Source organism: Copadichromis virginalis, linkage group LG20, assembly GCF_057382275.1.
Source record: "Copadichromis virginalis isolate Kocher_CV1m ecotype Utaka linkage group LG20, C_Virginalis_male_GT1.1, whole genome shotgun sequence".
In the NCBI taxonomy this organism is placed as follows: domain Eukaryota; kingdom Metazoa; phylum Chordata; class Actinopteri; order Cichliformes; family Cichlidae; genus Copadichromis; species Copadichromis virginalis.
In genome coordinates, this window is record NC_140637.1 from 33,868,465 (window position 1) to 33,895,963 (window position 27,499).

Here is a 27,499-nt window from a genome sequence, read left to right on the forward strand (position 1 = left end):
CTCTGAATCATCATCAGGCTCCTCGGCTCTCTGCAGAGACAAGGAGCCGGAAACAGTGTTACAGAGTGACACGTTTGCAATTTCATTACATAAAAACAAAATGAATTCATCAGACAGCTGGAATAATGTGTCAGCAGCTCTGTTAAAAAGCGCAGAACTGAAAGAGATTCATAAGTTTCTCAAAGGAAGTCAATAAAACGAGGAAAGAGCCGAGCTGCTGTGTAACGGTGGAAGAAGTGCTGAGGAGGACGATCTACATCAGGGGCGTCAAACATAAGGTCTGGGGGCCAAAATTAGACGGGTGACTACTCCACCCACTGGATGGCTTTGGGAAATGTGATGGATGGGATACATTTTGCACTTTTGTGTTTCCATAAGTTTATAAGTTTCCCCCGCGGCCCTTCATGCTGCACCAGAGTAATAAAATCACAATTACTGAGAGTTCCTGTTTTTCCTCTGTAAACTATAGAAATGTCTGTTTCTTACAGCGGCTCCAACAACATTTTCTGTGAACAGAAACTTTGTTTAATAATTACAGGACAGTCTGGACAGACAGCTCCCAGAACTTCCTCTGTAATCACACATTTATTTCTTACAGTCGTGCTGACAGACGTCTTTACTGCAGCAGCATTTCTTCATCATGTAGAAAAACTGAGACGCTGCTGAAACGTCTTTTTCTTATGTTAAGATATCTCAGGATTAAATGTAGAGTTAAACTTGTTTAACTGACACAAAGACGACTTTCACTGGTCGATCAAAGCTGTATGTGGCCCACCATGTAAGATGACTTTGACATCTCTGATCCAGAAGGAAGTAATGAAATACAAATACTTTGTCAGTGTACTTTTACTCCCCACATTTGTACACACATTTCTGCACTTTCTACTGCTTACATGTTCAAAACAGACTCGTTACTTTTGCTTTGACACGTCTGAGGGGAGTTATGTTCTCACAGTTCCCACAAGTGCAAACAGCAGTTAAAGTGCTGAAGTGGAACCTGCTGCGCTTTTTGAACTGGGGACGAACAGACACGAGAACATAGCATGACACAGCACAGAGGAGGCACAGAGACAGGAACTATGAATAACAATGATATCAAAGGCTATTAATAATTCAGACACACAAAAAACTGGCTCACTGCAAACGTTGCATCAATTCACTGCGATATTTGCTTTTCTTTAGATTTAAAGTTAAGTTGTCAGCATCAGAAGTACTGATGGTGTATTTATGTCACACAGGTTTTTCCATCACAGCTGCAGGGAGACAGAAAGCATTTTGAGGTTTATTAAAATGATCAGATGATGATTTGAAGCATGAATGACTCACTTTCAGGTCAACATTTCAGTTCCTTTAAATTTTATTGAATTTATTTTCCTGTTTATTGTGATATGAAATCATATTTATCAACAGAATCCAGCAGTGATGTCATCGAGGCTTGACATCCTGCTGGAAGTGACATCAGCAGTGAGGCTGTGACATCATCATGTCAGACGTGTGAGGACACGAAGGAGCAGTTTGTGTCTCTGACACAAACAAACCCTCTCTGTGAGTTACATCCTTTGTCGTTGACATAATCTCCTCCTGTAAAGAATCAAAACAAAGAAATAAAATCAGAGGTCTGTGCTGTAAATGTTTTCTTCTTCTCTAATGTAAAAAGAACAAACACAGTTCTTATAAAGACCTAAGATCACATGACTTCAGTCAATATAAAAACCAAACACATTTCATCAACAGGCCCACTTTCAGTTTGTACCTTCACGGTTTATCTCCATACAATCTTCTCCTCCTCCAGAGTTGTTTGGTTGTCCATTACCCCAGTTTTTGAAGTCAAACTGGGAACCATCACTCCACTTCCACACAGTTTCCTGGAAGAATAAAGTTCAGTTTGTTCTGATGTACTTTGATGCATCTATGCTGAGAGTGCAGACATGAGACCTCTTACACCACTCGAACACAACGAAGGTTCATTTTGTTTGTGCAGGTAAAAAATGAAAAGAAAAGTCAAGTCAACAGCAACATCTGTCTCCAGGAACAAAGTCCTGATTAATCAGTCTGTCACATGTTGACCTTTGAATCAAACTGATGAATATGAAGAGAAACATATGAAATATCAGAAACAGCTGCAGCTCATCCTCTTTATCTGTGAAACACTTACAGTCTCTCTGTCGTTGCCTCCAACCCAAGCTGTCAGATACGACCCTGCTGCTGTGCGAGTGAGCTCTCTGATGAAGGTGTACTCAGCTGTGCTGTGGTATGAGGCCAGATTTCCACCGAGTGTCTGACAGGAACACTGAGGAGGAAGATGAGGTGCACAGAAGATGAAAAGTGTGAGAATGCATTTAAAATCAGTCAAAGACAGAAAGTCTTTATATCATCAGTGATGCAGCGACAGCTGCTGTTATTTCCTGATGTACCTCAGCATCAGTCCAGGTCTTCAAGCTGCTTTTAAAGATGAAACAGCGACCTCCAAACCAAGTCCAACCAGCAGGGCAGGAAGGAGCTGCAGCATGAACACAAAGTTAAAAGGTCAATAATCAAATTAAAAATTCCTCAAAAGAAAAAATAACTTCTGAAACTTCACCATGAACTTCAGCTTAGAAAAGATTTAATAAGAAACACACATTTATTTATGTGTTAATTTTGTAACTGACTCACTGCAGCAGTGAATCTTTAGTGTGACACTGAGTGTAATTAATGTTTAATAATAATTTACTTTAGTTAATGTTCTAATTTTACAGCAGATGCCTCCACAGCGGGACAGAGAGATTCACATGTTTGTGTGATTTTGCATGTTTCACTTTTAACTTCTACTGATCACATCTGGGTCTTTAAAGCTGCAGAGCGTGAATGTTGACCCCCATGATCCTCCGGTGGGTCCTGTTTAAGGTCGAGGTTTAAGTCTAACAGTGAGTGTGCTTTTACCATCAGGGCCTTTGACTGTGGAATGACCTGCCTGAGGAGAACAGGCTCCAACAATCACAAACCTCCTTTAAATTACTTAAAGCACATTTTAGAGAAAACAGGCTCCTAGCACAACCTGGGTCTCGAATGAAGTCGAGAGGAGACCGGGCACTTGCAACCGTGGCACCCAGACTCTGGAATAACCTCCCTGTTCATGTTCGTACTGCCGAGTCTATCACGTCTTAAAACTTATCTTTTTACATTGGCTTTTGGTTCTAACCAGTTGGCTGTTCTAGCTTGTTGTGTTGTTACCTATTGTTTGTTGTCCTGTTTTATTGTGTCTTTTAATTGTCTCCTGCTTTTACTGACTGTGAAACACTATTGTTGTTTGAATATGTGCTGTATAAATAAAATTTGATTTGAATTGAATAGTGCTTCAGCAACTACAGACACATTTAGAGATAAACAGTATCAGTGATGAATTCCAGTCTGGATTTAAACCGCGTCACAGCACCCAAACTGCCCTACTAGGAGTTTGCAACGACCTCCTTCTAATCGCTGACTCTGGGCGCTCTGCGGTCTTACTTCTATTAGATCTGACGTCACCTTTGACATGGTCGATCATGATATTCTTTTGGCAAGGTTAGAACATGTAGTTGGCCTTACAGGAAATGTTCTTTCATGGTTTAAATCATATCTTTCAGAGAAGTCCTTCTCTGTCACAGTGGGTAAACATTCCTCTTCTTCTGCCCCTGTTCGCTGTGGTGTGCCCCAGGGCTCGGTGCTGGGTCCTGTGTTGTTCTCTCTGTACATGCTGCCCCTGGGCTCCATTTTTGAAAAACATAATGTCTCTTTTCATTGCTGTGCTGATGATATTCAAATCTACCTCCACTTGACTGGGGATGTTTCATCTTCACTACATCCTCTGTGGGGATGTCAAAGACTGGTTACTATGTGACTCTCTTACCTTAAATGAAAAGAAGACGGAATTATTGTTTTTGATAGAAATATGCTTCTGGGACAACTGACTGGCACACTGGGGCCTGTTGCTAACCGCCTCACTGATGCTGTTAGGAATCTTGGAGTTTTCATGGATACTTCCTTCAAACTGGATCAACAGGTGTCCACTGTGTTAAAAAGTCGCTTCCATCAACTGCGCCAAATTTCTAAAGCTAAACATATTTTTACTGCAGGAAACGTACAAAGACATAGAAGCTGTGTTCTCACCACACTGAAGGTTTGCCTGAGATCCTTCACATATTACACTTTGGCCTGAAACAGACACAGATCCCATAGAAACTGTAATCATTCATGTACAGATTGGGTTCATCAGTCATTTCTAATCACAGGTTTAACAGAGTCGTTACGTGGCAAGCAGTCGTAGGTGGTCTCCAGGTATTTGCAGACTCCAGGATCATAAGTAATGTTTGACTGTATGTCACACTCGGTTTTTCCATCACAGCTGCAGGGAGACAGAAACAGCTGGTTTTCAGCTCAAAGATATGAAACAAGTTACTTTCAGGTAATCATTTACTTCCTGTTAGTTTGAGTAAAGCTGTTCAACAGGTTTTAGTTTGTTTCTTCTTTTGAATCAAAGGCTCACTTCTACCATCCCACAGTGCTCACCTGTTCCTCACGTTGTTCACAGCGTCACCGTGAGAGCAGGTTACTTCACCTCCACATCTGTACTCAGCTGACCTCACAATGATCATTCCACCCACTGTTATACAGACACAGTATGAGAGAAAAGGAACAACTCAACACAACATGCAATAATCCAGGTTTCAGGCTTCAGTTTCAGACTCAGATGCTGCAGATCCATAAATAATGAGGATTGTACCTCTGTACACCACCACAGTGGATATTACATTAACTCTGATCAAGGAGGAAACTTTAAGTCAGTGTTTTTGTTTCTAATCTACATCAAATGTTTCTGAACTTTTATACACAGTCCAACATCCTCAGAGCTTTTTTTAAAGAATAAATGCACTGTTGGTTTGTTGATCAGGAAAATACAATTTAAACTGAAAAGAAGCAGCTGTGCATAAAAAGGCTGTAAACTATAAACAGTTCATCCAATACTTGTTAAGTTTGTTGAATTTAGCCTGAGAGTCTGAATTTGATCTGCAGTGAATTCTTGGACACTATTTTCCATCTTACCACAGCTCAGGCGATGAACACTGAGGCCGTTAGAGGTGACCACTCTCCCTGTGGATATGGGGGTCACAGGAGGAGGAACGGAAACTTGAGCTCTGATAAAGCCTGAAATAAAAATAAATTGTACATTTCTGATAAATTAATGGGGAATGTGTTGATCATTTTCTTGCTGAAGGTGAAGCTACAGCTGGTCCCTCATCTTACTTTAGTTTTCCCTGATGGATGTGAAACACGGTTAGTGTCAGCGAAGCTTACAGTAACCTCTGTCTGCTGAAGCTGCTGGCTGATTTAGCTCCAGGGTGGACAACAAAGATCACAGTTTGTAAAGAGTGCAGAGACATAATATCTATCATGTTATTATATATCTATATTCAACATTGCATCAATACATTTGTCAAAAAATGTCTCTCTGAGCAAAATGGGTTCAAAAACATAAACAGCTGTGGGATCCTGTTAGTCAGTGATTTGAACCGAGGAACAAATCGTGGCAGGATCAGCCTGATGTTATTTGTATCCTGCTGTAACTTTACTGTATAAAGAGCAAACATCTCCAACATGTCAGGAGCAGTTAGTCATTACAACAAGTGTTTGTGAACTAAAGATCAAGAATGTGGGATCCTGTTTGTCCGTGATTTGAAGAGCCCAGCGCTGCTCCCGACGCAGGGAAACCAGTTCTGCAGGGAGACCGACCTCAGCACCTGTGCAGGTGAAGCCAAAGGGCAGATTTGCTTCACCATATTTTCTAGTCTTTGGCTCAGAATGAAGTTGGTTTGGAAACTTATTCAGCGACGCTTCATCTCCTGCTTTGCGTTTCTGTGGCCGCCCCGTGCTAGCAGTGTCCAAGCGTTTTGTATCCCCCCCCCTTTTCATACCCCCCTGCAATGGCTCTGTGCCCCCTCCTAGGGGGCGGACCCCACACTTTGAGAAGGTCTGCTTTAAATCAAAATTGATTTAAAGGATTGCAATCCAAAGCCTCTATCCCTGATTTCCTCACATGTCAACAAGGAGCCCCACAACATCCAGAACCCCCCCCCCCCCCCCCCCCCCCCGCCCAGCAGCCACCAGACAGGGTTCATTTCATTTTCACTGGGAACAGAAATAAGATTTTAAAAAGGTGTGTGTGAAGGATAGAGTTTAGATTTTAGATCACACAAATACAATATTTAGTAGTTACAGACAGAAGAAGAAGAGGTGAGCTCTAATAATGAGAAAGTTCACAGAAAGGCTCTTTGTGACCAGAATATAAGAAGCAGTAAAACAGCATTTACCTGAAGTGATGAGTGAACAGGTTGCTGCCAGCACTGAAAGAGACAGAAAGAAAGCTCAGTGTCAGACTGTGTGTTTGATATCAAGTTGAATTCACCTCAAAACATGAAACAGAAATGAAAAGCAAACAGGAGAAAGCTGCTGCTTTCATTCACACCTGGATTCTTTGGAAACTCTTTCTAAACAGCAGATTTCAATGACACATTTATTCTCTTCATCTTTCCAACTTTTGTCAATAAACTTATTTGTGTTGACAGTTTGACTTCAACTCTTCAAAGTAAATGATCAGCCATGAATTGCTCTCAGGACTCTGTGAAGCCTAACTGTCCTGCTGAGGTGATGCAAACATGTATTTAGGATGTTAGATGAACTGATCCAATAAAGCAGAAAGAAAAGCATGTCACAGTACAGCACAGTGGAAAGCTAGAAAAGGATTAGACTGAACATGTGCAGCTGATTTCATGTATAAATAAAGGATGATCAGTGTGTTGTACTCACACAGTGTGCTGCTGAGTCCGGAGCAGAGCATCATGTTAGGAGATCTGGATTACAGTGAAGAGCTGATGGAGGATCAAACACAGAGCTGCTGGATTCACTCTGTTTCAGTAACACCTGTGATGTACATGCAAAGCACAGCCAATGGAAAAGCAGAGTATCCTCCTTCTCACGTGCAGGATGTTGGATGTTTGGAATGGAAAAAGTATGAGAAAAAGAAAAAACCAGGATGTGAATAAACAACATGTAAAACAGGGTGCAGCAGGAACACAGCAGGAATATATTTGTATGGAAAATTTTCATATTTACATGGAACATCTCCACATGTCTCTCTGGTCAGAGACCACAAACGAGACAGTGTTTGTGATGCTGAGTCAACAGTATTATATTGTAAGTGTTTAAAGAGAGGTTTCCATTGACTGTGACTGTGTGAAGAACTGTTGAAAGTTCCTGAACAACACAACATGCCATTGTATGGCAGCTGCACCATTGTACACTATCTCTACTTTTAACTTTCCTTTTTGCTAAAGCATATAGTTGGGACCAAACACTCCAGGAACAACAAGTAGGCCTGCAGAGCGAGAGCAAAGTGCTCTAATAGGGTGATATGGTACCACAAGGTCATTAAGATAAGATGGGGCCTGATTATTTAAGACCTTGTATGTGAGGAGCAGGATTTTACATTCAATTCTGGATTTAACAGGAAGCCAATGAAGGGAAGCCAATACAGGAGAAATACAGCATTTTGGATTAACTGAAGGCTTTTCAGTTAATCTGCTTCATGCATGGAGAGGGAGACATAGTCTAAGAGTTCTTCTGTCTCCTACTACCTGAACTGGGTCGAGGAACATCCTGGGACAGAGCTTATCCACCCGCTTCCTCTCAGCTGTAGATAAGCTGCTGTTCCCACAAACAACAACATAGAAGATGGCCGACAGCACCAGAGAGTCTAAAAAGGTCTTCAGGAGTTCCCCCTGCACTCCAAAAGATCTCAGTCTCCTCAGCAGGTAGAGTCTGTTCTGACTCCTGACTCAGTGTTGTCTTAAAGACATTCCTGCAATTTAATTGGCTACAAAGAGCTAGGTTGATCTGCATACCCAAGAAGTATGCGATGCCTTGTAACGATACCTTGAAGAAGCATTTAAAATATAAACAGAACTGGTCCCAGCGTGGAACCCTGAGGAACTCCATTATTAACCTGAGAATGTGAAGAAGGCAAATTGGAGTCTGTTAGACAGACATCACTGAAGTCACTGCGGTGCAGAAACTTTAATACCTACTGCATGCTCTGATCTCTGTAGTAAAAGTTCATGGTCATCAGTATTGGTATCAGTATTTTTTTCACTCTAATAGTTAAGATTTTATTTGTGAAGAAATTCATGAATTCGTTAATAGCTGAGATTAAAGGAATGTTTGGAGCTCTGTTTGTCATCCTGGCTACAGACTCAAGTTTGTTCTTATTTTCTTAAAAATCAGTGATGAATAGTAAAATGGGGTAACGACGTTACGTGGGTAACGACAGCAAGACCTGGAGGGGCGTGATTGGGAGGAACGGCCTCCCTGATCTGAACCCGAGCGGTGTTTTGTTATTGGACTTCTGTGCTAATCACAGTTTGGCCATAACGAACACCCTGTTCGAACATAAGAGTGTCCATAAGTGCACGTGGCACCAGGACGCTCTAGGCCGTAGGTCGATGATCGATTTTGTAATCGTATCACCAGACCTGCGATCATATGTTCTGGACACTCGGGTAAAGAGAGGGGCTGAGCTGTCAACTGATCACCACCTGGTGGTGAGTTGGATCAGGTGGCGGGGGAGGACGCTGGACAGACCTGGTGCACCTAAACGCGTAGTGAGGGTGTGCTGGGAACGTCTAGCAGAGGCCCCAGTCCGCGAGATCTTCAACGCACACCTCCGGCAGAGCTTCAACAGCATTCCGAGGGAGACTGGGGACATTGAGTCCGAATGGACCATGTTCAGCGTCTCCATTGCCGAAGCTGCTGCATTGAGCTGCGGCCGCAAGGTGGTTGGTGCCTGCCGTGGTGGTAATCCCCGAACCAAATGGTGGACACCAGAGGTGAAGGGAGCCACTAGGCTGAAGAAGGAGTCCTATCGGGCTTGGTTAGCCTGTGGGACTCCGGAGGCAGCTGACAGGTATCGACAGGCCAAGCGGAATGCGGCTCGGGCAGTGGCTGAAGCAAAAACTCGGGTGTGGGAGGAGTTCGGAGAGGCCATGGAAAAAGACTTTCGGACTGCCTCGAAGAGATTCTGGCAAACCGTCAGACGTCTCAGAAGGGGAAAGCGGTGCTCTACCTGCACTGTGTATAGTGCTGGCGGAGCGCTGCTGACGTCGACTGAGAAAATTGTCAGGCGGTGGAAGGAATACTTCGAGGACCTCCTTAATCCCACTGACACGTCTTCCGAGGAGGAAGCAGAGTCTGGGGATGAGGGGAATGACCCGCCAATTTCCGGGGGCGAGGTCACTGAGGCAGTTAAACAACTCCTTGGTGGCAGAGCCCCTCGTGTTGATGAGGTCCGCCCCGAGTTCCTGAAGGCTCTGGACGTTGTAGGGCTGTCCTGGTTGACACGCCTCTGCAATGTTGCGTGGAGATCAGGGGCAGTACCTGTGGACTGGCAGACCGGGGTGGTGGTCCCCATCTTTAAGAAGGGGGACCGGAGGGTGTGTTCCAACTACAGGGGGATCACACTCCTCAGCCTCCCTGGAAAAGTCTATGCCAGGGTGCTGGAAAGGGGAGTTCGTCCGTTAGTCGAACCTCGGATGCAGGAGGAACAATGCGGTTTTCGTCCTGGTCGCGGAACACTGGACCAGCTCTTTATCCTCTCGAGGATACTTGAGGGTGCATGGGAGTTTGCCCAACCAGTCTACATGTGTATTGTGGACTTGGAGAAGGCATTCGACCGTGTCCCTCGGGGTGTCCTGTGGGAGGTGTTGCGGGAATATGGGGTGTCTGGCCCATTGCTACGGGCCATTCGATCCCTATACAACCGTTGCAAGAGCTTGGTTCGCATTGCCAGCAATAAGTCGGACTCGTTCCTGGTGGGTGATGGGCTCTGCCAGGGCTGCCCTTTGTCTCCGGTTCTGTTCATAATTTTTATGGACAGGATTTCTAGGCGCAGCCAAGTGGCGGAGGGCTTTCACTTTGGTGGCCTCAGAATCTCATCTCTGATTTTTGCAGATGATGTGGTTCTGTTGGCTTCCTGCCATAAAAGACATCTACAGGAAGTGGTATCTGAAAAGGGCTGGGAAAATCATCAAAGACCCCAGTCACCCATCACATGGACTCTTCACCCTCCTGCCCTCTGGGAAGCGCTACAGGAGCCTCCGGACTAAGACCACCAGGTACCGGAACAGCTTCTTCCCCACAGCTGTCAGACTCCTGAACTCTGCCTCCTGACATCTGACCCACGTTAAACTCATGGTCTGAACATACACACACCCACAACCACCTACACACCTTTCTCACTCACTATGTGATAACAGACCTCTCTGCATTGAATCATATCTGTTATTAACCTCTGTCTCTCTTCCACAGCATGTCTTTATCCTGTCTTCCTTCTCTCACCCCAACCGGTCGCAGCAGATGGCCCCGCCCCTCCCTGAGCCTGGCTCTGCCAGAGGTTTCTTCCTGTTAAAATGGAGTTTTTCCTTCCCACTGTCGCCAATGTGCTTGCTCATAGGGGGTCATATGATTCTTGGGATTTTCTCTTTTTACCATAGGATCTACTTTACAATATAAATTGCCTTGAGACGACTGCTGTTGTGATTTGGCGCTGTATAAATAAAATGTATTCAAACTCAACTGAATTGAAAGCTGAAGGCTCTGCTTCCCATTGTATGGAGCAATCACATGTAAACCAGCAGTCTGAGAGCGAAGAGCTATATTTGTCGTACGGCACTGTAAGGTCATTAGGATAAGATGGGGCCTGATTATTCAGGACCCACAAAGTCACTTGGAGGGATTATTTTTCCTGGTTAAATGATGATCTTCTAAATGAGTGCATTTCCTGTGCAGCTTTTTCCAAGACTCCTTTTTTTGTCGTGCAGTGTTTGAATAAATCCTGTGATCTACATGCAAACCCATTGCCAGTTGACGTAATAGACAGGGTGCGGCAGGAGTACAGCTGGGAACACATTTGTATGGAAAATATTCTGATTTGTATGGAAAATATTCTGATTTGCATTGAAAATCTTTGTTCTAACTCACAAAGGAGAAAGTGTTTCAGTCCATGGGTCAAAAGCTGTAATGAAATCAGCTCGTTGGAAAAACATCTGTTAGAGAGTGGACTCAGGCGCAGAGCTTAGAAATAGAGACAGTGCGTTTATTTACAGTGCAGCAAGGTGACAACAGTTCAAATGTGTGTGACCAAGTGGTCGGCGGGGTTCTAAAAGAAATAATAAAATGACAACGCCACCTAGGGGAATTCCACCCCCAGGAAATATATGTTTAAGAAAAATAGATAAAAAGAGGCCGCACAGATTCAAGGATGCACACTGAGGCAGGTTGGCTCCAATATTAAAACAGTTTTATTTATAGTAAAAGAAATAAAGAATAAAATATTAGGAGAACAAAATGTTGACAGTGCCCTAGAAGTACAATAAAACAATGTTGGAACTTGGACTTACCAGCAGCCGTGGACCCAAAAGAAAATCACACAAAAAGAAAATCACTGCAGCCCACCCGGTGCTGTACAAAAGAAAGTGTGAAAGCGACCCACCACCTGAGGTCCCAGGGCCACTGGCACGTCCTCCGTTCACTGAAATAAAACAGAAAAATACGTTAAAGGAAGAAAAGGACGCTGAGCGTCTGGCTCGCTACACATCATAAAAAAACTAAAATACACTTTAATAACTTTAATAAAAGAAATCGCACACACACACACACACACACACACACACACACACACACACACACACACACACACACACACACACAGATCTTCAGTCATGTATCCTGTGCTTCACAGTAACTGTAATTTTATTGGTTGTATTTGTGTATATAACCCCCCACCCCCCACCCCTGTCCTGTATTTATTGTTCTTATTTGTCGCATCTGTGATTACAGCAAAAACATACACTCAACAAAAATATAAAGGCAACACCTTTGTTACTGCTCCCATTCCCCATGGGATGGACGTAGAGACCTAAAATTCATTCCAGATACACAATATAACCATCCCTCCCAAACAGTGGTCACAAATCAGTCCAAATGTGTGGTAGTGGGCACATCTGCTATATTGAGATAATCCATCCCACCTCACAGGTGTGCCACATCAGGATGCTGATCTGACATCATGAGTAGTGCACAGGTGTACCTCAGACTGCCCACAACAAAAGGCCACCCTGGAATGTGCAGTTTTTTGACCTGACTCCAGCTCGTCGCCGTAACAGACTTGTGTGGGCAAATGCTCACATTCGATGGCGTCTGGCACGTTGGAGAGGTGTGCGCTTCACGGATGAATCATGGTTCACATTGTTCAGGGCAGATGGCAGCTGAGAATGTCCCAGTTCTTGCATGGCCAGCATACTCACCGGACATGTCACCCATTGAGCATGTTCGGGATGTGCTTGACCGGCGTATACGACAGCGTGTACCAGTTCCCACGACTATCCAACAACCTCGCACAGCCATTGAAGTGGAGTGGACCAACATTCCACAGGCCACAATTGACAATCTGATAGACTCCATGCGACGATGTGTTGCACTGCATGAGGCAAATGGTGGTCACACCAGATACTGACCGGTTCTGGGTCCCCAGACCCCCAATAGCGCAAAAAACTGCACATTCCAGGGTGGCCTTTTGTTGTGGGCAGTCTGAGGTACACCTGTGCACTACTCATGATGTCAGATCAGCATCCTGATGTGGCACACCTGTGAGGTGGGATGGATTATCTCAATATAGCAGATGTGCCCACTACCACACATTTGGACTGATTTGTGACCACTGTTTGGGAGGGATGGTTATATTGTGTATCTGGAATGAATTTTAGGTCTCTACGTCCATCCCATGGGGAATGGGAGCAGTAACAAAGGTGTTGCGTTTATATTTTTGTTGAGTGTAGTTACAGGCTTTTTTTTACCTTTTAATTTTTAATGGTTTAATAAAGGTTCCATGAATTTTTCCCCCATCCTGTGGTACAAAGTGGTATTACAGCCCCATTTATGATGACCAGTACAGTACATGTGAGCATGACGTCACATTCTGTTAATGTTTGTTCATTTGGGAAAGTTTAGGTCACTGCTTTTGTAAGATCAAGTGGTTTGTAGCTTAAACCCACTCGCTGCAACGTTCAAGACAATTTACTACACAGCAAAAGCAAGACACAAGTAGGGAAAGTTCTTTGTGTTACTCATGCATGAGGGAGGCCTGCCTGGAAGTGTTGTTCCACCCACTTGACCTCCGTCAGACTCTCGTCCGCTCCCCCGTAACACGGCTCTTTTATTGAGGTTACATGAATATACATAGGTTCATTAACATATCACGTATACATACACACACAGAGTACCTTGCCTGTGCGTTGTGTAAGTGTGTGTGTGTGGGGGGGGTACGACCTCTCCCATGCCCCCAGGGTGTGGGTGTGCATGACCAACATGACATTGATTATAAAACTCTGAGCATATATGAGAAGATATTTCTAAGCATAAATGACAATCCACTATATAAACCTGACATCAAGCTTCTTTCATCTGTGACAGCCAAAATAAAGCCCATCTTATCAAAGCAGCTTTTTGAGACTGTAATCCTGCCTTTGTTACATCTAGGCTGGATTACTGTAACGCACTTTACTGTGGGGTTAGTGATGCATCCTTTAGATGTCTGCAGGTGGTGCAAACTGCTGCAGCGCGTCTTTTAACTGGGACAAAATAATCACATTACACCACTGGCTATGATGTTCACATCCTGGACAGGGAGGAACGCTGGTTTGAGGGCGGAGTCAAGGAGGCCATTTACATCTGTCACCATCTTACATGCTGTGATTGCAGCCATTCCTCAGCTCTCTGTGAATGGGACTCATGGTTATTGATCAGTGGTCATGAGAATTTGCATAATTAAGATTAAGGAACTGACCCCCCAGCCCATTGTTCCTCAGTGGGCTGGTTTCAGTCAGTAGATGCAGACGTGAGCGTGCATGTAAGACAGGCCTCTTCTCTTTCTGAGTTTAAAACTCTTCTTAAGACACATTTATTTGCTCTTGTAAGGGGCTGACTCAATATGACTTTTTTAACATGTTGTATTATTTTATTTAATCATTTCATTTGTTGTTGTTGTTTGTATATGTGCAGCACTTTGTGATCTCTGGTTTTGTGTTAAAGTGCTTTATAAGTAAAGCTGGTAAAGTTGCAAAAAAAGATAAATATATAATTTTACACAAATACGATTAAGCTTATTCTTTTCTTCAGATTTAAACATAACTGCGTTATCAGCATCAGGTGATGAGATCCCAGGATCAGAAGTACTGATTGTGTATTTATGTCACACAGGTTTTTCCATCACAGCTGCAGGGAGACAGAAAGCATTTTGAGGTTTATTAAAATGATCAGATGATGATTTGAAGCATGAATGACTCACTTTCAGGTCAACATTTCAGTTCCTTTAAATTTATTGAATTTATTTTCCTGTTTATTGTGATATGAAATCATTATCAACAGAATCCAGCAGTGATGTCATCGAGGCTTGACATCCTGCTGGAAGTGACATCAGCAGTGAGGCTGTGACATCATCATGTCAGACGTGTCAGGACACGAAGGAGCAGTTATGGACCTCTGACACAAACAAACCCTCTCTGTGAGTTACATCCTGAGTCGTTGACAAAATCTAGTTCTGTAAAGAATCAAAACAAAGAAATAAAATCAGAGGTCTGTGCTGTAAATGTTTTCTTCTTCTCTAATGTAAAAAGAACAAACACAGTTCTTATAAAGACCTAAGATCACATGACTTCAGTCAATATAAAAACCAAACACATTTCATCAACAGGCCCACTTTCAGTTTGTACCATTAACGTTTATCTCCATACAATCTTCTCCTCCTCCATAGTTGTCAGGTTGTCTATCACCCCAGTTTGTGAAGTCAAACTGGGAACCATCACTCCACTTCCACACAGTTTCCTGGAAGAATAAAGTTCAGTTTGTTCTGATGTACTTTGATGCATCTATGCTGAGAGTGCAGACATGAGACCTCTTACACCACTCGAACACAACGAAGGTTCATTTTGTTTGTGCAGGTAAAAAATGAAAAGAAAAGTCAAGTCAACAGCAACATCTGTCTCCAGGAACAAAGTCCTGATTAATCAGTCTGTCACATGTTGACCTTTGAATCAAACTGATGAATATGAAGAGAAACATATGAAATATCAGAAACAGCTGCAGCTCATCCTCTTTATCTGTGAAACACTTACATTCTCTCTGTCGTTGCCTCCAACCCAAGCTGTCGGATACGACCCTGCTGCTGTGTAAATGAGCTCTCTGATGAAGGTGTGCTCAGCTGTGCTGTGGAATGAGGCCAGATTTCCACCGAGTGTCTGACAGGAACTCTGAGGAGGAAGATGAGGTGCACAGAAGATGAAAAGTGTGAGAATGCATTTAAAATCAGTCAAAGACAGAAAGTCTTTATATCATCAGTGATGCAGCGACAGCTGCTGTTATTTCTGATGTACCTCAGCATCAGTCCAGGTCTTCATGCTGCTGTTAAAGAGGAAACAGCGACCTCCAAACCAAGTCCAACCAGCAGGGCAGGAAGGAGCTGCAGCATGATTGTAAAGTTAAAAGGTCGGTGAACAGATTAATGGTTCCTCAAAAGAAAGTAATTTCTCCCCATAAACTTCAGAACAGAAGATGAAGAATTTCATAACAGACATCTGTTTCATTATTTTTCATGTGTTCCTAATAAACTGTCAGTTGAGTACACGCCAAAGCAAAGCAGTCGATCATCTCATGTTAGAAGAAGCTGAGCTTGAACAATGACTTTCATATTAACGGCTGGTTAATTATGTAACTGACTAACTACATCAGTACGACACTGCCTGGGTCTTTCTAAGGCCTCAGGTTTGTACAGCTTGTTGTACTTGTTAGGCGTCCCATCACACTTCTCTGCAGTTCTGATAGTTGGGTAACTTCCCTCCTTTCTGCCTCTAGTTTTCGTCTCCACTGAGGCTTCTGTTCTTGTGTTCATCTGATATTCAAGGATCCCTGTTGCTGTGTAGATCAGCTGGCTGTTTGCAGTGATGGTCACAGAAGGGATTTTATTAGTGTGTGCTCAAATATAGGACTTTGTAGGAATGCTTCAGTGTTTTCACATTTAATTAGCAAATACAAGCACATTTTTGCTTTGCACACCGCAGAGTGAAGGCAAAGGACCAACAAGCGCTCAGCATCTCTGGGAACTCCTTCAAGACTGTTGGAAAACCATTTCAGGAGACGACCTCATGGAGCTCATGGAGACAAGGCCAAGAGTGTGCAAAGCAGAAATCAAAGCAAAGGGTGGCTGTTACCAAGAATCTAAAATATGAAACATATTTTGAGTTATAATTCTACATGTTCATTCATAGTTTTGATCCCTTCAGTGAGAATCTACAATGTAAATAGTCATGAAAATAAAAAAATAAATGAATAAGGTGTGTCCTGACTATGTTGATAAATCTTTCATGCTGAAATGAGCAAATGTAACAAGTTTTACATATTTTTATGTTTTTGTAAAATATATACAAGTATTACAAAAACAAAAAACATTGTTGTTTCTCAAACTGTATTTTGGGAAAGACATTCAAATTCATGTGTATTTTCAATTAAATACGCATAAATTTTCTAATTAAATATATTTTTAAATCATCCAAGCAGAAGGCTTGGATGATTTGACATGATATAACCTGTGTCTTTGTGCTTATCTAGTCTCTTTTTTCTGACTACCTAATTTTAATATTGTGTTGATCGGAGCTCCTGTCATTTTCTGTTTTGCATTTAACCTTTTTCTTTTAATTCTGTCTAGGGCTGTGTGATATGACCAAAATCTCATATCCCGATATAAAACATCTATCGTCCGATAACGATATAAATCACATAAATGTAACATTTTCTGTAAATTCTGTGAATCTCGGGCAGCTCGACTTGCCTGAAGTGTTTCCAGCTGGGCGTCGTGTAACTGGAGTCGAGTGTTTTAACCGATGCATGAAACGATAGATTTTTAGACACAAGTTGTAACGGCGCCGTTTTCTTTGTGTTTATTACACGGCGTGCTGCGGGGAGAAGCCTGTTCTAACGTTTGAGTCTAAGGTTTATTTTTTAGCACCTGGCGGCTCTTTTTTAATTCTCATCCGTAAATAATCTGCATCTTTCACGTGATTCAGTTTATTTTGAAAAGTCTCAACAGGATCTTGAGCTTTATTGTGAAAGGTTTATGTGGAACAAGCGGACACACGGTGCTGTTACCGTCGTTGTTGCTAATGACAACGCATAAAAACAGGCGCTTGTCCGTCCGTAGTGTGGTGATATTAAATATAAGAGAAAGAGAGAACTTTAAGAAATGAATATAGCCACTACAGTGACCATCAAACCATGAACAAATATTGCCGTAAACCGTAACCAGGAAACAAACGACAGCGTAAAATGAAACGATCGACGTTTTTACATCGTCATCCGATATATATCGTTATATCGAACAGCCCTAATTCTGTCTGTTTGATTTTTACTTGTATGTGTCTTTAATTTGGTCGGAGGACTTTATAAACTCTCCCTTTTAATGTACTTTTATTGCAAAATGTGTTCATCTCTCAACTTCAGATTGTTATTAAAGAACTGTTACACTGATTTACTGCACCATCTTGTGGTATAAAGCGGTATCTCTGCCTTATCTTCAGTTGGTAAACACAACAGATGTTCTGTTCTCCACATTCTGTCGATGTTCAGGAAACATCAGCGAATAAAACAGAGACATTTTTTATTTACGATGTCATTTTCATTAGCTTACTTGATAAGCTTATGAAAAAAAATTCAAATTCAAAATTTATTTGTATGGCACATTTAAGAACAACAGAGTTGACCAAAGTGCTTCACAATCAGTTAAAAACAAGAAAAAACTGTAGAGAAACAAATATACACATGTGTGTGTGTGTGTGTGTGTGTGTGTGTGTGTGTGTGTGTGTGTGTGTGTGTGTGTGTATATTCTTATATTTTGATTTGATCTGTATTATGGTTTTACTGGAAAGCACTTTGGTCTTTAAATGTGGTATACAAATAAATTTGATATGTTATGATATGAATTGTTGACAATGTAACAATGAAAGACTATTCGCCTCACAAATATAAACCTTACGTCACTCTAATTCATTGCTCACCAGTCTAAACAAAACATTCTTCGAGATTCTGGTTTGACTTTCAGAGCTCTTAGTGGACGATCAGTGAGCCTTTACAGCCATCAGCAGGTCCCTGAGGTCATGTGATCAAGAGCTACTTATTGAACATGACAGGAGGTTGAAAACTAAAGGAGACCGAGTTTTGACCACAGTGGTTCCCAGACTCTGAAACTCTCTCCCTCTGAGCCTGAGATCTCAGTCGTGTCTTTCAAGAACCAATAAAAACTCAGTATTTAGGCATGTGTTTGGATAACTTTTTTTTATGCTCTGTTATTTTTTGGTGAAGCACTTTTGATCTCTGTCTTGAAAGGTGTTTTATAAATAAACTTTTACTTACTTACTAAAGACGTTAGTAACAACAACTGAACAAAGTTTAAGCCACATGAATAATAAAATGTGGGATGAAGCTCAGTTCACATGAATTAGCCAATCCATGGTGCCCAGTCTTCCAAAAGTCCATACAGAGTCAGGCCTGTCATGTGTGAGAGCCTGGACCCTCTTCACTTTGTGTATAGAGGTTTTCCATGTGACATCATCACAGGGAGTCATATGATTGTTGAGATTTTCTCTGTTTTGTTTCTATTATTCTAAGGTCTCTACTTTTTTTATACAAAGCAACTTGAGGCAATCTGTTATTTGGATTTGGTGCTGTATAAATAAAACTGAATTGCAGCACTTTTAAAACTCAGAGGACTTTTCACACATCAAAGGAAAAACATCAGCTGGTGCAGTATTTTTTAAAGCAGGTCTAACACTGCAGCATTTAGGAGAAAACAGACTAATAGATTTTTACATTTTGTTTTGGAGTATCTATATATTGTGATCAGCATCACTGATTTCTTCATTAAATTACATTTTTCCATAATTAAATTCTATAAAAATCACAGGATTCTGTTTTTTAAGACTTTCATAAACATCATTTCAATTTGTTCACTCAGGATCTGTAAAAATAAGCTGACAAGATATTCATGTCAGATTATTGAGTCTTTTTCAGCAATGACCTTTTTATGAGCACAGGAATGAATGTAGTCTAAAGGTTTCAGGTTCTTACCCTGACAAGTGTAAAACACCTCCAGGTACTTGTAGGTGCCAACACAGGGGTCTCCAAACCCTGTGTTTGATGCTCCAACAGTACAGTTGTTCTGCCTGTTACACCTGTGAATGCAGGTCAAAGGTGAGTCAGCAGAGGACTGAAGTACGTCGTGTCATCTGAGAGAAGATGGAAAGAGAGTCAGCATCTGTACCTGTTAGTTACATATTCTGCACTACTGGGACTCGAACAGTGAACATTTTGGAGCTGAGAGTCAGGACGTCCATCAGGGCACGTGGTGTTGTCACGGCGACCATAATTCACCCAGGAGACGACTATAACCTGTCCTTCACCTGAGGAAGAGTTCATGAACTGTAACCATGTTTGTAGTTCTATCAAATGAATCCACTAAAGTTACAATAAATGAGAAAAATAAATCTGACCACACTGAAGGTTCCCCTGAGATTTTTCACATGTTACACTGTGGACTGACAAAGAAACGCATCACATTAGAAACTGTAATGATTCATGTACAGATGTGACTGATTGTTAGCTGATAATCACAGATGTAACAGACTCTCTGGGACGCAGGTGTAGGTGGTGTCCAGGTAGGTGCAGACGCCGGGATCAGAAGCACTGATGATGTTCATATTTATGTCACACACTTTTCTTCCATCACAGCTGCAGGGACACAGAAAGCAGCTCGTTTTCAGCTTTGTTAAAGTGTTTCAGAGCTGCTGCTGTTTTTATTCAAACAGTCATTTGTTATTGAAGATCTTAAACTACCTGTTCTTGATGTGCTGAGTGCCAGTCTGAGAGCAGGTTTGTGTATCTGCACATCTGTACACAGCTGACTGCACAGTGATCACTCCCCTCTCTGTTATACACACACAGTATCAGAGAAAAGGAGAAACGACATGTGGTAAAGCAGGTTTGATGCACTTTGTGTTTTAGACCCAGCAGCTGCAGTCACATCCATAAATGTTAGTCCGACCTCTGTACACCACCACCGTGGATTTTACATCAAACCTTCTCTGATTGGTTGATTTATTTGTCATGTTAAGAGTTCCAGTGAACATCCAAGTACAAACTAAGATGTTTTATGTGCTAAAGTTTGAATGAACTGAGGGAACAGTGTCATGGTCCGGGTGAGTACAGCTGTTTTGCCTCTGAGCTGCTGTCTCCACTTTGGGGTGGAGTTACTGTACAGTGGCGTGTCTCCTCAGCTGTGGGCGACTGAGCTGTCAACATTTATGGACCAGCGCTCACTTCACTCTTCGCCACAAGTTCTGCTTCACCTAGTCAGTGTTGTTTCAGACAATTAACAGGTGATTGTGCAGACTGAGACTCACTGTGTTTTGCCCATAGCTCACTATCTGGGCCCACGTCCTCATTTTAGGTTTGACAGCGTTTAGTATTGAAAGTTGAATGCTTGGACATTAATTGTGCTGCGGTTTTGGGAAGGCCTGGAAGGGGACTGGCGACGGCTCCCGGGCCGGGCAGATCCCCATGCACTAAATAGGAGTGAATCTGCCCCTCACCCGGACCTAGTACTCCCTTTGTGTCCGCCCTCCGCCCGGCAAAATTCGGTGATGTTTTCCTGGACACTTTCCCCCAGGCCTAGGCACTAAATCCACTCTCCTCCCGTTACAGCGCACTGAGACTCCCGGTGCATTTCCAGCGTCTCCCCTCTGTGCTCTCGAACAGAGTGTTTTTGTTTCCATGAAGGTTTCAATTACGCTGATTCATAGTAGCAGTCAAGCCCTTGTTCCATGTTAGGTTTATATGCTTAGAAGACAACGTTAGTTCATAGTACGTTGCAAATCATATCTTGACGTTTTTGCTTTTGAGAATAAATCCTTGTTCATGTTTTCGTGGTGTTACGTGGAGTTCTGCATCTGAACCCTCCAGTCAGCTCGGCCGTGACAAACAGGCCTCACCTGGCCATGAAACTGCTGTCAGTCAACTATCTGATTCCTGCTGAGCAAAAGGAGCGACTGTGTATAACAGAGGCAGCAACACGTGCCCACGGGCCGTGAGAGTCACCCACAGGGCATGCTCTGAAAATACTGCAGGTTACCATGGAAATAAAAACTGAATTTAAATGTGTGGCTGTACTTTTTTAACCAGTAACATCTGGATTACTAGAGATTTGAATGGTAAAACTGATTTTCTGTGTATGCACTCAGACCTGTCTGAGGTCAAAGTTCAGCATCATGAAGATAAACTGCCATTTTTCTCCGCTGAGATAAGAAAGCAGGCGCAGCCCGAAGGAGGATCTAGATGCAGTTTTTACCCCGACAGAAAAACATGGCAGAAAAATGTTCTGTTTTCACAGTGAGTGGGAGGCAGAGCTCTTTGCTACAACGGCTAAAGAAATGTGTGTGTGTCTCACTTGTGGGACGACTGTGGCGACGAGAAAGTGACACAGTGGAGACACACTTCAGTGCATGTCACACAAGCCTCCGTGCTAACTACCCACCTGACACACAAGCAGAAAAAGTCTGTGAGGCAGCTTTGAGCAAACGTGAGTTTTTTGAGGGGCAAGAAAACCAACCATGGAGCTGTTATTGAACAATCTGTAACCTCAACATATCAAAAACCAAGGAACCAACTGTGGACTTCAGAAAAGCTCCCAACATGTCTGATGCCACAAACATTAAGGTGGAATATGTGCAACCCTATAAATATCTCGAGACGATTGTTGATTCAAGACTGTCTCCGTGTTTGTTTTACTTAAGGAAGCTGCCTTAGACTGTTTCTCTAACAGCATTAGAGAAACAGCTTTGTCCAGGCTGCTGCTGTTTATTGACTAATCTGTAGCAACTTGCACACGTTTATCTCTTTTTAGGTATTAATGTTTTAAACACTTTATTATTTAGTAAATGTAATTTTATTAACTCTCAGCTGGCCTGGTAACGCTTTGGTGTCCCCCAGACAAGCTAAAGGAGCTGGCTGGGGAGGAGGAGGTCTGGGCTTCTCTGCTTAGGCTGCTGGTTTTTGGAGACTATTTTCCATCTTACCACAGCTCAGGCGTTGAACACTGAGGCTGCTAAAGGTGATCACTCTTCCTCTGGATATGGCCGTCACAGCAGGAGGAACGGGAAGTTGTGCTCTGATAAAGCCTGAAATCAAAATATTAAAAAACGTAATATGAGGGTAAAGCAATGGAGGGAAATGTAAAAGTAACACAGAGAAGGCCGGCCGTCTTTTTTTCTCAAAAGGTTTGATGATGTAGTGAAAAGGCTATTTGGTTAGCTAACGTAGCTGTTTAACTGCTAACAGGCAGGAACACGCTGTGTGCATTTTTTTAAGTGATTAAAGTCAGTAAAAGATTACAGAAACACAGAAACTGCATTGAGCTGTAAGTTTATTCAAATATGGTCTCTAAGCAGATTCTTACTCTGGATGGCATTACCTCGGCCTCCAGTAACGCTGTGAGGAACCTTGGAGTCATTTTTGACCAGGACACGTCCTTCAACGCACATATTGTTAGGATGCCTGGGTCGTTGACCCGGGGTTTTTGAGTTTATTATATTATTTAGAATTTCTAGTCTTTGGTTTCTTTGAGTTCTGTCTTATGGTTTATGTCTGTCTTCTCTAGTTGCTCTGTCTCCCCTGTCAGCTGTATCCCCTTGTCTAGTTGGCGTCTCTGTGTATCCTTAGATGCTATATCCCCGTGTCCAGTGTGTCTGCCCTGGTCCCACGTCTCTGTTCCCTCTGTTGCAGTGCCTGCGAGTCTGTGTCTTTAGTTCAGACTGTGTCATGTTTCCTGTTTTATTTTGAAGGTCCTTGTCTGAGGTTAATGTATCTGGTTTCGCTTCCCCTGGTCTCGTTAGGCCTGATTTGCCCCAGCTGTGTTTCCCTCCTGTTACCCATTCCCTGATTGCTCCCTCTGTGTATTTAAGCCTTGTGTTTCTCTGTCTGTGTCGTGATCTACTGTTTTTCTAGCTGTGTGTTCTGTCAGTCCTCTGGTGTAAGTTTATTTTGATTTTTCCCCCCGTTATGTTATATTTGAGTTTAACATTAAAGCTGTTTTGAGTTCACATCTGTCTCCGGAGTCTGCACCTTGGGTCCTATTCCTGTCTGCACACAGCCGCTCATAACACATATTAAACAAATATGTAAGACTGCTTTCTTCCATTTGTGCAACATCTCTAAAGTTAGAAATATCCTGTCTCAGAGTGACGCTGAAAAACTAGTTCATGCATTTATTACTTCCAGGCTGGACGACTGTAATTCATTATTATCAGGAAGTCCAAAAAACTCCCTGAAAAGCCTTCAGCTGATCCAAAATGCTGCAGCAAGAGTCCTGACAGGGACTAGAAAGAGAGCATATTTCTCCTGTTTTGGCTTCCTGTTAAATCCAGAATTCAAAATCCTGCTCCTCACATACAAGGTCTTAAATAATCAGGCCCCATCTTATCTTAATAACCTTGTAGTACCATATCACCCTATTAGAGCACTTCGCTCTCGCTCTGCAGGCCTACTTGTTGTTCCTAGAGTATTTAAAAGTAGAATGGGAGGCAGAGCCTTCAGTTTTCAGGCCCCTCTTCTGTGGAACCAGCTTCCAGTTTGGATTCAGGAGACAGACACTATCTCTACTTTCAAGATCAGGCTTCAAACTTTCCTTTTTGCTAAAGCACATTCACTAAACATTGAACGTTGGATAGATGTTAAGATCTTCTCAATATTTGGTCTGCCGGTCCATCATCTGAACTTAATCTACAATTTGGACGTCCAACCATGACCCAACCTGGACGTCAATATGACGTTTAACATTTGAACTTTGGACTTGGTAATTTTTTTGGACATCATGTGCACGTCTATGACAGGAGCAGGGAATTTACATGATTAAAAGATGTAATATATATATTTTTATTTACAAATAACATTGCTGTTATCAACATGATACACGTGAATATAAATATTTTTTTATTTTAAACTTAAACTTTGAAATAAAAACATTCTTATGTGTTAACCTGTTGATTTATTGAGAACATGTGGGGTTTTTATTTGTTATGTTACATTTTCCAGTTTTCATTTAACTGGTTCTGATTTAGTGCTCACAATGCATTTGGTCCATTATAGTAGTGATGGGACGTTATGTATCGAGGCTTCGAAGCTTGTGTCGAGTAATTGAGGGAGCGTTTCCGCGATGCGCGTATCGAGGCTTGCTTCATTTATGGGAGGAGCTGAAAATGATGACGTCCGAAGCCTCGCTGCCCGGCTGTACCACGTGACTGGTTCATGAAGTGGTTTGAACTTTGCCGCGAGCTATGACAGCGATATAAACCCTCAGACTTCATTCAAAATGTAGGTGTTTGATGGAGAGTTGCGGTTAGTGAGAGTTTGGAGACCGTTTGGAGGTTTATGAGAGTGAGGAGAGAAAGTCAGGAGAGAATGGAGCCAGCTAAGAAGAGGAGGATGTCCTCCCCTGTGTGGGAACATTTTGATCTTATTCCTCCCAACAAGGTATGTAAATTTCTACAGAAGATGTATTTTCATAACACTGATGGTGCAATAAAACCTATGTTAAGCTGTCTTTACTTTTGTACAAGGTGAAGTGTTTGCTATGTGCCAGGGAGCTGGGATATAACAACAACACCTCATCCATGCTTAGGCACTACAGAGCTTTGCATGAGAATAAGGGGGACACCGATTGTGGAGCAAGACCAGGTGAGCCATCAAATGCAATGATAATATAGCATGCAGTAATGTTACTAAATGATATAACAATATTATACAACTGTAATAAGTTACGTGTGTGATATTTATATTTGTGCTTTGTTCTCCTGAGGAAAGACAAAGACAATCTCCAATAGATGAAGACCTGGTCAGCATGGTGATTGAGGACTCCCAGCCATTTAGCATTGTGGAGGACAAAGGATTCAAAAGATTTGTTAAATCATTAAATCCTAGCTATGTTCTCCCCACTAAAAAGGTCATAAAAGCAGTGAAAATTTAGTTTTTACAGAATAAAATGTGAACAGGCAGGACTGAGGCTCAAAGCCTCAGTGTGTAGCTGTCCATACCTCAACGTTACAAAAGCACAACTACTGTCCACACCCCAACCACACCTCACCTCACAGTAAATGATCATTTCCATTTTAAGCATTTCCAAATAATCATTTCCCATACTGCCAGTATAAATATACACAGTATACTGCATCACTACAATATACATGTTTTACACACTCCTTTTGTTGTTGACATTTACAGGCTGTGTGCAAAATGCCACACTCTTCAAATTCATGCCAGCTATTATTTTTACGTCCAGTAGGTGTCCTGCTAGAGCAAATGAAGCTTCATGAAGCTTCATCTGCCCATCACTACATTATAGGTCATGGATTTGCTGTGTGGCAGGCAGCATGTTGGACCAAAAAGCAGGACTCATAAGCAAAAGGGTTAACTAAAAGAGGCAGCTTTACTCTAGTGGCAAATAACTCACTTCAAATACAAAACTTAACTAGAAAAGAGAAAACAAACCAGGAACTGTGACTAGAAAATGGCTGGAAACACAGAGGGTGTAAGACAACAACAGACAGAGGAAAACACAGGGCTTAAATACACCAGGGAGTAACGAGGGAATGGAAAGAAGGAGGGAAGCACAGCCGGGACTAATCTGAAATAAAGAGATAAAGGAAGCAAAGCAGAACACACTGACATAGGACACAGACTGTCAAAGTAAAACAGGAAGTACGAGGCATCCACAAAGACGCAGACTAGACAGAGACGTGGAAACACGACAGACTCTGGAACAGAGACAACAAGAAACACAGAAACAAAAGTACCAAGATGTGGGACACAGGGAAGAGAGAAAAATAAGACTACACATACAACACACGGAGAACAGAATTAAACGTTCATCAAGAACATGGAGGAGGCACAGAAACAGAAGAGACACCTAGAAACCAGGAACTACAAATAATATACAAACAGGAAACCATAATTCAAAGAGTTTAACTTCAACCAAAAACACAAACACGGGGTCACCAGACTCAGTGCCGTGACAATATTAGACTCAGTGGGCTTCTGTCAAACTGTAAAAGAACCCACTTTAATCACACTCTAGATCTTGTGTTAACATATGGCAGAGAAACTGAACACGTAACAGAGTTTCCTGAAAACCCTCTGCTGTCTGATCATTTCCTGATAACATTTACATTTACACAGCGGTGGAGAGTAGACTTTATCACAGTAGATGTCTTTCTGAAAGCGCTGTAACTAAGTTTAAGAATATAATCCACCCACTGTTATCATCTTCAATGCCCTGTACCAACACAGAGCAGAGCAGCTATCTGAACGCTGCTCCAACAGAGGTCGATCATCTTGTTAATAATATTACGTCTTCACTGTGTACGACTGTAGACACTGTAGCATCTCTCAAAAGAAAACCTCAAATCAGAGGAAGGACTTGACTCCTTGCTGTCGCTCAAACGTGCATCTAGATAACTCGCAAGCTGGAGAGGACATGGCTCCTCTGATATAAAAGATCACCAGCCTGGAAAAGTTGTTTTTGCTTTATAAAAACCTCTCTGGTGGAGAGAAATAAAAACTAGTGATATGTGAAGGTTGTTCAGTAGTTGCACAAGCAGAAGAAGAGCTCAGGTTCAATGATTAGCATGATGGAAGTATAAAGTTAACAGCAAGGCTGAGAAATATAAGAAGCAGTAAAACAGCATTTACCTGAAGTGATGAGTGAACAGGTTGCTGCCAGCACTGAAAGAGACAGAAAGAAAGCTCAGTGTCAGACTGTGTGTTTGATATCAAGTTGAATTCACCTCAAAACATGAAACAGAAATGAAAAGCAAACAGGAGAAAGCTGCTGCTTTCATTCACACCTGGATTCTTTGGAAACTCTTTCTAAACAGCAGATTTCAATGACACATTTATTCTCTTCATCTTTCCAACTTTTGTCAATAAACTTATTTGTGTTGACAGTTTGACTTCAACTCTTCAAAGTAAATGATCAGCCATGAATTGCTCTCAGGACTCTGTGAAGCCTAACTGTCCTGCTGAGGTGATGCAAACATGTATTTAGGATGTTAGATGAACTGATCCAATAAAGCAGAAAGAAAAGCATGTCACAGTACAGCACAGTGGAAAGCTAGAAAAGGATTAGACTGAACATGTGCAGCTGATTTCATGTATAAATAAAGGATGATCAGTGTGTTGTACTCACACAGTGTGCTGCTGAGTCCGGAGCAGAGCATCATGTTAGGAGATCTGGATTACAGTGAAGAGCTGATGGAGGATCAAACACAGAGCTGCTGGATTCACT

At 42.2% G+C, this 27,499-nt stretch overlaps 1 protein-coding gene across 3 annotated transcripts; it reads right to left on the bottom strand.

Annotated features, from left to right (window-relative positions):
* Positions 1-718: 718 nt before the first annotated feature.
* Positions 719-27,499, bottom strand: LOC146685264 (L-rhamnose-binding lectin SML-like). Of its 3 annotated transcripts, none has more exons than XM_085444917.1 (12): positions 27,401-27,499; positions 26,905-26,937; positions 22,239-22,340; positions 20,002-20,092; positions 19,793-19,896; positions 19,659-19,703; positions 19,430-19,568; positions 19,237-19,340; positions 15,495-15,580; positions 15,237-15,371; positions 14,835-14,946; positions 734-1,581 (listed from the first exon to the last, which is right to left on the bottom strand). In XM_085444917.1, exons 1-12 carry the CDS (start codon positions 27,432-27,434, stop codon positions 1,487-1,489), a joined length of 1,080 nt encoding a protein of 359 aa, XP_085301043.1. In that variant the 5' UTR covers positions 27,435-27,499; the 3' UTR covers positions 734-1,486. The 3 variants fall into 3 exon arrangements, with proteins under 3 accessions (XP_085301045.1, XP_085301043.1, XP_085301044.1); XM_085444918.1 differs by lacking the exon at positions 734-1,581 and adding an exon at positions 13,273-14,662; XM_085444919.1 differs by lacking the exons at positions 14,835-14,946; positions 15,237-15,371; positions 15,495-15,580; ... (6 more) ...; positions 26,905-26,937; positions 27,401-27,499 and adding exons at positions 1,754-1,865; positions 2,156-2,290; positions 2,415-2,500; ... (4 more) ...; positions 6,327-6,359; positions 6,823-7,006 and having other exon boundaries at positions 719-1,581.